The sequence below is a fragment of the Mytilus trossulus genome, chromosome 11, assembly GCF_036588685.1.
Source record: "Mytilus trossulus isolate FHL-02 chromosome 11, PNRI_Mtr1.1.1.hap1, whole genome shotgun sequence".
Lineage (NCBI taxonomy): Eukaryota > Metazoa > Mollusca > Bivalvia > Mytilida > Mytilidae > Mytilus > Mytilus trossulus.
Window position 1 is genome coordinate 46,627,742 of NC_086383.1, and position 12,111 is coordinate 46,639,852.

The 12,111-nt window shown below is 32.3% G+C and overlaps 1 protein-coding gene across 1 annotated transcript; it reads right to left on the bottom strand.

Moving 5' to 3' along the window:
- Nucleotides 1-3,321: 3,321 nt before the first annotated feature.
- Nucleotides 3,322-8,214, bottom strand: LOC134690424 (uncharacterized). The gene is made up of 3 exons (XM_063550394.1): nucleotides 8,110-8,214; nucleotides 4,383-4,493; nucleotides 3,322-3,681 (listed from the first exon to the last, which is right to left on the bottom strand). Exons 1-3 carry the CDS (start codon nucleotides 8,188-8,190, stop codon nucleotides 3,508-3,510), a joined length of 366 nt encoding a protein of 121 aa, XP_063406464.1. The 5' UTR covers nucleotides 8,191-8,214; the 3' UTR covers nucleotides 3,322-3,507.
- Between the last annotated feature and the right edge of the window lie 3,897 nt (nucleotides 8,215-12,111).

Below are 12,111 nucleotides of genomic sequence, written 5' to 3' on the forward strand. Positions count from 1 at the left end.
GTTATAGGCATGCTTGTAGTTAAACAGTGAAGTGGCAAATCAGGAGAGGGTCTTATTTTACTAGTTAATGGACCGTCGGTACGTAATCCTACTCTTTGCCCGTCGTAGCCATTTTTTACGGTGCGGGTTTTTTAAAAATTGAAAAAGAGTTCATGTTGATTCTTTCGTTCAAAATTGTATCTCCAAGCTGATGGGAGCAAGGAAATAACTCGACAAAATGTATATTTTTTTAAATAGTTCTCTAACTCTTGTTTTTTTTTGTATTTAATGAAGGTTTAAGTGCTAATTCATATGGTAAAACATTATACCATTATATTGGGGGCAAACTAAAGTAGTAAAATAAAAAAGAACAGACAATTAAACAAAAATACGTACATTTTCCTTTACAAAATGTAGACTGATAATGCAATACTTATGTAAGCAAGCTATCAAATACGGAGATAAAACAAAATAATTATTACTATCGATTTACATTACAAGATTCAATGCAGATAAATGTATTATAATTATATACTTAAAATCGAAATTAAAATTAAAATTAAGATCGAACAAATGGTGTACTCACTTGTATAAGTCTATTTAGTGATTCAAATGAAAACTGGTTTTCAATTTTCTGATAAGATAAAGTCAGATTTCTGTATCTAAAATTATCCCAACATTGTTAATTTGCATAGTTTCAATGATATGTCTATTTTAAAGGTAATTTTCCCATTTCTGTAATGAACGAGGAAGTTTATATACGGATAAGTTATTAAAACCATACCACTTTTAGATGATGTCATTTTCAATTTAATGATTAATTTCTTTTCTGAAAACATATAACCTTGCAGTAATACAAAATACAAATCAATGGATGATTTGTAGTTACACCCCATCTCTATTGTTATAACTCATAGTTTCTATTTCTGAAACAATTTTAAAATTGAAATTGATCTATGGTTACGAATAAAAATGGATTTTGGCTACAGGGTCTGACGAACGAGGTTACTGGAAACCGCTGCTTCTACACCTCTTACCACAGTCTATTGTTATGAAATTGATCATTTTTTTTAAAGTAGCATGAGCATGAAAAATTACCAAAAATGATGACGAACGTTTCCCGCATGTTTTGTTTCTCAAGAAAAAAGGGGGAGGTGTTTTTTTAAATAAAACCGTAACACATGTAAAATACATTTATGATGTTGCGTTCGTTCTGGTCCAGCATGTTTTGCTTCATTCAAAAATTGCTGATTTTTATTGCATGCTATGTATCTAATTTTTATTTCATGCTATGTATGTAGTCTCGATAATCCAGACACTCCATATGCAATGTGTTGGCTGTAAGAACGCATCGGATAACTCTGGTGCATCGAGACTAGCTATGTATGCTATTAGATAAGATTCAACTTTGTACAGGTCGACAACTCTAGATTTTCTGACGTCAGAATATATTTGCATAGTTATTTCCAAAAACACAAGGCCAATATGGCCTTGAAAAACTGACCAATCGACTCAATGAACTCCAATGCATTGTGGGCTACTACGAGTAAACTACTACTTAAAACACGTGGAATTAGTGGGAAAACAGTCAACTAATATATTGTCTGGGACTCTCATTACACAAGTTTTTATTCTGCAAATATATCTAATGTAAAATATATAACGTAATCTTCAATTTGCATGCTCAGATTAAAAAAATATTGTTTACTGGCTTCACAATTCGACTTTCTTTTTCGCTTTGCAAAAGTAGTTGAACCGGTTATGTGCATTGTTATGAATTGAACCTGCATTAATTTCACGACATGAAACAGTTAAATATCCAATGAAGTGACCACTGTCCAGTAAGAAAATCATTTGAGCTCTTCAAACCGGTATAATGTCATTTCAAAATCCTTTCTGCATAGAAAACACGAAAATTTTCATTGAAACACTTCTCTCTGAACTGAATGTGTATTTTTTTTTTTATCTTGACCTGAACTAAAAGTAAGAACATCATAATACAGTATGCTAAAAATAAGTGTTATGAAAGCGGCAGGGGCTGTTGTATTACAGATTGTGTAATATGTCAAATTAGACTGTTTTTAAGTTATGTAAATATTTTTATATTCGGTCAAAAGCTCCATAAAAGCTGTGTTGTATATTGTAACTTATGCCGAATCAAAATTAATTAATTATTTTGGCTTCTAACTAGCTGTTAGTTAAGCTAGGTTCACACTGCCGATTAGACCAACTCGTTCAATCTCGATCAAGATAAATAAAGCGATTGTCTGTCTCAATCGACAAGAATGTTCGGGGTGGTCTACCTTGGTCGTCATCGATCTGTCTATCTAACCGAGAGTTTTTATCAGGTCAAAAACATTCGAGTAAGGACCGAGAAACCAGTCACTCGAGAAGGGATCGAGAATTCGTCGAGTAGTGATCGAATGGATCGCGAAAGGCTCGCGTAGAGATCGAGTTTGGTCGGAATACAAATAGTTTACCGATCAGTACTCGATCATTTCGATCTTTAATTTGCTTGACTAATATCCGATCATTTCCCGACAACCTGTACGATATGTGGTCAAGATTAACTCGACCAAGGCCCGATCGCTCCATGATCCTGCGACTTCTATATTTTTAAAGGGAGAAATGATTCTAAAAGGGTTTTTTTCGTTTCAGTCTTCAATGTAACTACATGAATCAGTATTTGTTTCGTTTAACAACATACTTATTAGCAAGATCAGATGTTCAAAGTAAAAACATGAAGCTGTTAGATTATGAGTTTCAGAAATAGTTTAAGAGTTAGTAATTTAAGAGATATTTTTTTTAAAGCGCAGTGTCCTATAGATATATGAATGAATGAATACTTTATTGCAAGAAAAATATATGTTATAGCAACGAAAACATATTTACAACATGACAAATGATAAACAGCAGAGATCAATACATATAAATCATTATAAGAAAACAAATAACACTAAGTAACAATATGTGATCTGATTGACCACGCAGATCTTATGTAATTACACAATTTTTTAATATGTAAACAGACATTACTTTAAAAAAAAATACTGTAATTAAGTAATGTAAAAAATCCCTGTCTTTAGATCTTTGGTTGAAAGATGGCTCATTGGCGATTAAATTAAAGCGCCTTATTTTCAAATAAGTGCGGCATAGCCTTAAAGGAACCTGACCACAAATGAACGGTTTTTTTTACTGAAATTCTAAGGAAACTTTATGCATAACGTTAATCAAAATTTACAGTAAGGTTAATTGCATTCTGTTTATCAGTTTGTTTCTATGTCTGATTAACTTGGTTTTTTCTTTCTTTACATTTATTTTGGAGAACAGACTAAAGTGGGAGTAAACCAAGCCAAATGATTTACATGTCGATCAATCATCTCTTTAGTATAAGAAATATCTAAACAAAACAATGTAACAAATATAAGGGAATAAATCCAAGTCACAATAGCTATGTCATCATGCTCCGACAGTTATAGACAATATGTTGCTTTGTCAGCGCAGTATTTATCATCAATGCTCCGACAGTTATAGACAATATGTTGCTTTGTCAGCGCAGTAGTTATCATCAATGCTCCGACAGTTATGGACAATATGTTGCTTTGTCAGCGCAGCAGTCATTTTGTGTAGTGCAGGCTGAATCACATTGGCAGTTGCAATTAGCGTCGTATACACACCGACCGGAGCAGGAGTTCTTGTTGACTGAAATCAGATAAGGAGGCTACATAGTAGACATTTTGCAACTTGAATGTATTAGCTTTTCTAAAATTAAATAAAATTTTAGAATTCACCAAATCGTCTGCTAATTATGTTAAATCATATCATAAAATTAGATATATAACCGTTTTATGTTTCTTTAAAGTGTTTTGCTACAATGCAATAATTATAAATCACTATCATTATAATAACGATGCGATTGTTGTTTTTCTTGCTATATATTTCTTCTTTGAAATATAATTACATATGGATACAAGGAGACACAAATACATCGACACAAAAACCATTAAACACATATGAATAATGAATAATGTTATTATTGGAAATTAAAGTAAATATATTCCACTAGAGTATTTGTTTGCAAGTACTATAGATTAATAGACAACTGAATAGAGAAATGCAGCAAAGTTTCGACTTTTTGTTAATTTGAATTAAACCTGAATATTTTGTTCCGAGTTTGATGTAAGCTAAAATAGACATTAAAGAAGTAGCGTAGATCGCCAATGATTTAGATTAATTTGGTCTGAAGAATATGATCATTTCAAATAGGGTTAAAAAAATAGAGTCGTTCGGTAAATTAGCATTCAAAGTTGAACACACTTACCAAAGTTATAGGAACAATTTAAATTTAATATTTTAAAAAGATATCAAACAAATAGATAACAGGGCGGTATAATGAAACGTACCTTGACAAGTAGTACCAGTAAAACTCGAGGTGCATGCACAATTATAAGTGGTAGCCCCAGTGTCAGTACATGTCCCTGCATTGTAACAAGGAGTTGGAGAGCAAGGGCTTGCTAAAACACAACCAAAGACATTCTTCAGTGTAATTGAAGTCTGGAGCTGTCATGTCACTTAACTGCTATTAGTCTTTTGTTATTTATGTATTATTGTCATTTTGTTTATTTTCTTTGGTTACATCTTCTGACATCAGACTCGGACTTCTCTTGAAATAAATTTTAAATTTGCGTATTGTTATGCGTTTACTTTTCTTCTTTAGCTAGAGGTATAGGGAGATGGTTGAGATCTCATAAACATGTTTAACCCCGCCGCATTTTTGCGCCTGTTCCAAGTCAGGAGCCTCTGGCCTTAGTTAGTCTTGTATTATTCTAATTTTAGTTTCTTGTGTATACAATTTGGAAATTAGTATGGCGTTCATTATCACTGAACTAGTATATACTTATTCAGGGGCCAGCTGAAGGAAGCCTCCGGGTTTGGGAATTTCTCGCTACACTGAGGACCTGTTGGTGACCTTCTGTTGTGGTTTTTTCTATAGTCGGGCTGTTGTCTCTATGACACATTCCCCATTTCCATTCTCAACTTCATTTATTTGAAAATAAATATGAATATAAGTAAAAATGAATTTGAAAAATATAAAAAAAACATCGTTGTTTTGTTTTGCGCAGTTCGTCTTTTATTTGCTTATAGGCATATTCTATAGAGTGTCTACATGTCATTTTGTTGTTCTTTGTTAAGACTGTTGGGTATGCAACAATAATAAGACAATATTGTATTCTGTGCCCATATTTTTTACCCAATTAACCTTTCACGTCTGCTTGTTTTTTTCAAACGTTCTCAGTATACTGTCATACAAGTTAGATGTTTATCCAGCGATAAAAACCAGGTGTAATCCGCAATTTTCTTCATAAGGAAATGACGGTACCAGGTCAGGAATATGACAGTTGTTTCCATTCGTTTGGTGTGTTTAAGCTTTTGATTTTGCTATGTAATTCTGTTTGGAATTTTCATTTGGAGTTTTGTAATTTTGTCATTTTAATTTTTATACTTAAAACATTTCATCGCTATACGTCAATGATTCTGGAATACGTTTCAAATTGACGATGAAGCAATGAACAACCGGTCTAAATACTTACTAGAGGCTCTAAAGAGCATGTGTCGCTCACGTTGGTGTATGTGCATATTAAACAAAGAACACAGATGGATTCATGACAAATTGTGTTTTGCTGATTGGTGAAGTGTTTGTAAATCTTCCTTTACTGAATATTCTTGGTACTTACAATTTTCTCTATCTATAATAAACCTGGCCCTTTAGATACAGAGGAAAAAGTTTAGTGAAAATTGTTAAAAATTGACTATAATGGGCAATTACTCCTTAAGGGGTCAACTGATAATTTTGGTCATGTTGACTTATATTTAGATCTTACTTTACTGAACAGTATTGCTGTTTACAGTTTATCTCTATCTATAATAGAATTCAAGATAACAAACCATACATTTGTACTCACCACATGTGCTTTATCTTTTTTTTTATAATTCATATAAATATATTAAAGAATACTTTCAAATTCTGTTCAATTCAATAACATCAAAATTCTTCAAGTCAAACTATAACTTATTTTCGCAATCAAACTTTCAAAAATTTCCAGTTTAAATCAACACATGTTATATATGATATACGATAGTGATTTTATACAGTGATCTTATCAGGTGTGAAAATCAATTGTATTGGTTATTTAAATATAATTATGCATGTAAAACTATTGTATACACTCATTTGATATTTTCCCTGGTCAAGTGAGGCTGTCAAAATACAGGAGCCCCTAAGAATGCGATCTGGGCTACTTAGGTATTTATATATCAGGAAATGATTGAATATAATATTTGTTATCGTTCAAAAAAAAAACAAAAAAAACCCGCCAAAATTTCTTTAAAAATTGCCAATTTGGGGACAGCAACCAAACAACCAGTTGTCCAATACATCTGAAAATTTCAGGGCAGATAGATATTGACTTGATAAACAATTTCGTCCTGTCAGATTTGCTCTAAATGCTTTGGTTTCAGAGTTATAAGCCAAAATCTACATTTTACGCCTATGTTCTATTTTAATCCATGGTTTGTTGGCCGGGTCACCGAACACACTTTTTAAACTAGATACCCGAGTTATGATTATGGTTAAGTTTGGTAAAATTTAGCCCAGTTGTTTTAGAGGAGAAGAATTTTGTAAAAGTTAACGACGACGGACGACGAACGCCAAGTGATGGGAAAAGCTCATTGTGAGCTAATAGTTATCAAAAGTACCAGGATTATAATTTTATACGCCAGACGCGCGTTTCGTCTACATAAGACTCATCAGTGACGCTCAGATCAAAATAGTTAAAAGCCAAACAAATACAAAGTTGAAGAGCATTGAGGACCCAAAATTCCAAAAAGTTGTGCCAAATACGATGTGAGCTAATAAGTAAATTATGTTATCAAGCTACGAAAAAAATCGTCAAATTGCTTTTTAATCTTAAAATATTGAAAAAGGAAATCAAGGTGTTAAAACAGGCAAAATATTCTGTTCCAATGTTCCTAAACACCGTAATATCAGGCATAAGAACAATTATGCAGCATTTTATTAGAAATTCAAGGACTTTGCATGAAAATGTGTAAATTAAGGACAGGAAAGAACAACCGATTTATGACTTGAATAGTCTCTTATCGAAATAGTGGAACGTATGCATGTCTTTAAAGTGAATTATGTTTTGTATATGCCATCCGAGGAAAGATTTACAAACTTTTTTTCTTTTTGTCTGTATTCATATTTTATTTTAGAAAGGTTTTAGATCACAATCCTTCTGTGCAATCCATCCGTTTTAAACACCAAAGTGAATATCAACCGTGGCTTTCCTTGACAAACTGTCCTACGTGATTCTTATTACTCGCACTGTTTCTTGAGTAACACATATACATGGTACTTCAGGAAGTTCGCTTCTCAGTTTCAAAATAACAAGATTTTCATAACTTCAGTATAAATTGATAGGGGATATTGGAACCATAAAGCAAAAACAATATGTATATATAGATCAATGTTCTTTTTTTTTCGAGATTCTAGTCATTGAAATTTTGGTGGGAAAGTGTTCCTTTTTTATTTTTCATAGCTTTATCATTGAGAAGTTAAAGTTCTTAAAAACTATAAAGAATAACAAAGGTTTTATAAGACTTTTACAGATGGCTTGTAATTGTACATATAAAAGATTTATAAAAATAAAAATGGGGGTTAATGGACAATTTTTTTAAGGCATTCAAATGGATAAGACCAGAGGAATCCGAAATTCTAACAAAAATCCCGAAATACGACAAGCGAACATCCTTAAATCATATTACTCTACTGTGTATATATCTTATTAAGAAGAAATAGTATTGTGTTTCACTAAGTTTTAATCTTATTTAGTATAAATGTATAATGCATTTCAAATTTAAATGTGTAAAAATGTGTTTATTATATTGCGTCTAAAAAGTCTCTCATAAATCTTTTTAAGATTGGCGCATACAATGCAAATGTTTTCATGTAAATCTCATTTTATGTTTGTTTGTGGTGAGACTATAATAAAATATTGAATCTGAAACTGAATCTGTGTACAAGATGAAATGTACAGTTATTTGGGCTTGATCTAAAAATGGAATACTAACAGTTACAAGTTGATCCATACCATCCAGGTGAACATGCGCAGCTGTAACTCGATCCACCAGTAGATGTACAAAAACCGCCATTTAGACATGGATTTGGTGAGCATGCGTGAGCTGCAAACAAAATGCAATAACAAGTATAAACTTTAAAGCTGAGGTCTACCTTAACTTAATATTACGAACCTACGAATCTTAAAAATCAACTTCGTACTTTCCTCCATATATATTGACACAGAAAAATATCCTAAAACAATAATACAATATATGATAAACTTAATGATTTAAAAAATTTCCAATTTTGTCAATTTTCCATTTCTCTGCAATGAAAAGCTCCTCATCAACATAAATGACATGTGTTTGCCTAATTTATTTTGCTTATGTCAGAAAAGATTGGCAGCCGCATTTAGAAAGTCACTCAAAGAATTGAATTGGTGAGCATGTTTGTGCTACAATAGAACAAAATACATTAACCTATTATCCTAAGAAGATATGAGTACTATTATTATATGTTAAACATGTATACAAAGCATTTGTATCATTATGATCATTGTAATTGAATGACATCGAATTTTTATATTTAAAAACAGGTGCATTAGATAATTGATCACCAAAAAGAACACATGGGGGGGGGGGGGGGGTAAATCTAATTTTGTCTACTTTATAGATTTACTTACATGACCTTAGGTGAAATTTTATAAATAAAGAATTTAGACTTGACACTTTTACCTGAAAGAGTATTAATTAAAGATCAAATTAAGCTATAAAATATTGATCGGTCATGCAGCTCCTTTTCGAGGTAATTGTTTCATAGAATATGGCGGGGAAAGCCTGACTCGGACTTATTCCTTATATTTGCATTGGTATTATTTGGGTCTTGAATCAAAAGAAAGAAAATCAAGAATCTGCTTGAAATTTGTCAAATGACTTTTTCTGAGCTATTATTTATTATATTAAAGATAACAAGGTGTTATGCGGCAAAATATTTTACCTTGTATCATATCGAAAAACACCAAGGAGTCCGAACATTTGACACAAATTCCAAATTGACAAAACTTCACCTAAGTACATCCTTAACTAGATTGGTGGTAATTATAGCTAAGAATATCAACATTATGAATATCACATGGATAGTATTGTTCAATGAACATAGCATGCTAGTGTATATACATTGCGGGTGCAAAGTGCCCGGCGAAACAAGTACACAGTCACGATTTCTTATGGTTTAAATAGTTTAAACTGTATTATTCTGTTGTGTACCTGCTGACACGTACAGTTATTTGGGCTTGATCTAAAAATGGATTACTCACAGTTACAAATTGCTCCATACCATCCAGATGAACATGCGCAGCTGTAACTCGATCCACCAGTAGATGTACAACCACCGCCATTTAGACATGGATTTGGTGAGCAAGAGTGAGCTGAAAACCAAATGCAATAACAAATATAAACTTTAAAGCTAAGATCTACCTTAACTTAATATGACGAACCTACGAATCTTGAAAGACAACTTCGTACTTTGTTCCTTTCCTGTATATTGACACAGCTAAACATCATTAAACCATGATATAATATAGGTTAAAATTGATGATTTCAACTTTCCAATTGACAATTTTCCATGTCTCAGAAATGAAAAGCTTTCACTTCATCAACATAAATCTATATCATGTGTTTCCTTCTTTATCTTGCTCATTTGAGCAAATATAAGAAGATCGGCATTTAGAAAGTCACTCAAAGTATTGAATTGGTAGCATGTTTGTGCTACAATAGAACACATTACAATAATCGATTAACGTGCTATCATTATACATGTATGTAAATCATATATTGAGCATTTATATCATTAGGATTATTGTGATGTGACAATATTGAATTTTTATATTAGAAAAAAAAACCAGTTGCATTTGATAATTCATCACCAAAAAGAACACGTATCGGGAAAAATTAATATATCAACAAATATCAAAGAAAGAGTTTCAGTTATTGAATATGATATCAATATACAAGTAGAAAAGTATATTGCTGGTAGATGTGCATTCTGGTTCAATAGTTATCAAATGTACCAGAATTATAATTTAATACGCCAGACGCGCGTTTCGTCTACATAAGACTCATCAGTGACGCTCAGATCAAAACAGTTAAAATACCAAGCAAATACAAAGTTGAAGAGCATTGAGGACTCAAAAATTCCTAAAAGTTGTGTCAAATACGGCTAAGGTAATCTACTCCTGGGTGTAAGAAAATCCTTAGTTTTTCGAAAAATTAAAAGTTTTGTAAACAGAAAATTTATAGAAATGACCATATAATTGATATTCATGTCAACACCGAAGTGCTGACTACTGGGCTGGTGATACCCTCGGGGACGAAACGTCCACCAGCAGTGGCATCGACCCAGTGGTGTAAATAGTTATCAAATGTACCAGGATTATAATTTAATACGCCAGACGCGCGTTTCGTCTACATAAGACTCATCAGTGACGCTCAGATCAAAACAGTTAAAATACCAAACAAATACAAAGTTGAAGAGCATTGAGGACCCAAAAATTCCTAAAAGTTGTGTCAAATACGGCTAAGGTAATCTACTCCTGGGTGTAAGAAAATCCTTAGTTTTTCGAAAAATTAAAAGTTTTGTAAACAGAAAATTTATAGAAATGACCATATAATTGATATTCATGTCAACACCGAAGTGCTGACTACTGGGCTGGTGATACCCTCGGGGACGAAACGTCCACCAGCAGTGGCATCGACCCAGTGGTGTAAATAGTTATCAAATGTACCAGGATTATAATTTAATACGCCAGACGCGCGTTTCGTCTACATAAGACTCATCAGTGACGCTCAGATCAAAACAGTTAAAATACCAAACAAATACAAAGTTGAAGAGCATTGAGGACCCAAAAATTCCTAAAAGTTGTGTCAAATACGGCTAAGGTAATCTACTCCTGGGTGTAAGAAAATCCTTAGTTTTTCGAAAAATTAAAAGTTTTGTTCAAAGCGTCCGAAAAAAAATTAGCCATAATTTCGTCTACTTAAACTAGCTTGGTAGTAACAATAGCAAACAATATCAATATGTGAATATCACAATGATATAATTTAAGATAAAGATAACATGATAGGCTATATAAATTGCGGGTGCAAAATTCCCAGCACAACATAAGTACACTGTCCTGATTTTGTCTACTTTTACACGCTTATTATTAAGTAGACCAAATAATACCGACATAATGAAAATCCCTCGAAAACTTGAATTGCATTGGTATTTTGTTGTTCACAATTTGCCATGAAATAAAGGCAACAGTAGTATACCGCTGTTGAAACTCATAAATCCATGGACAAAAAACAAAATCGGGGTGACAAACTTAAACTGAGGGAAACGCATTAAATATAAGAGGGGAACAACGACATAACATTAAAATGTAACACACACTCAGAAACTAAGCATTAGACAAAATCCTATGAGAATAACAAATATAAGATCAAAACAAAATACATGAATTTGGGATAGATAATTACCGTGACAAGTCTTAGAGTAATGTAAATGCACAGTAAAAAATAAGAGAAAACAAACGACACAACGGAAACACAACGTTAAAATGTAACACACACAGAAACGAACTATAATATAACAATGGCCATATTCCTGACTTGGTTAAGGACTTTTTTAAAGGAAAATGGCGAGTTAAACCTGGTTTTATGGCATGCCAAACCTCTCTCTTTTATGGCCATGTGAAATATATCATTCAAATGGCAGCACAACATTACAGGACTACAATATAAAAAAATAGGAGAACACAATTGACAAAGAAACACACGAAAAATAGCTAACAAATTTAAACTTTGAATACGCCAAAAGTGCATGTTAAAGCTACAGCAAGATGCTCCTAGAAAAAAATTACATGGATTTATGACCGATTATAAACAACAAACAAAATATCACTACAATTTTTAAGGTTTTCGAGTGATTTACATGATATAATTTAGTTATATCGATCTTTATTAATGGGAATT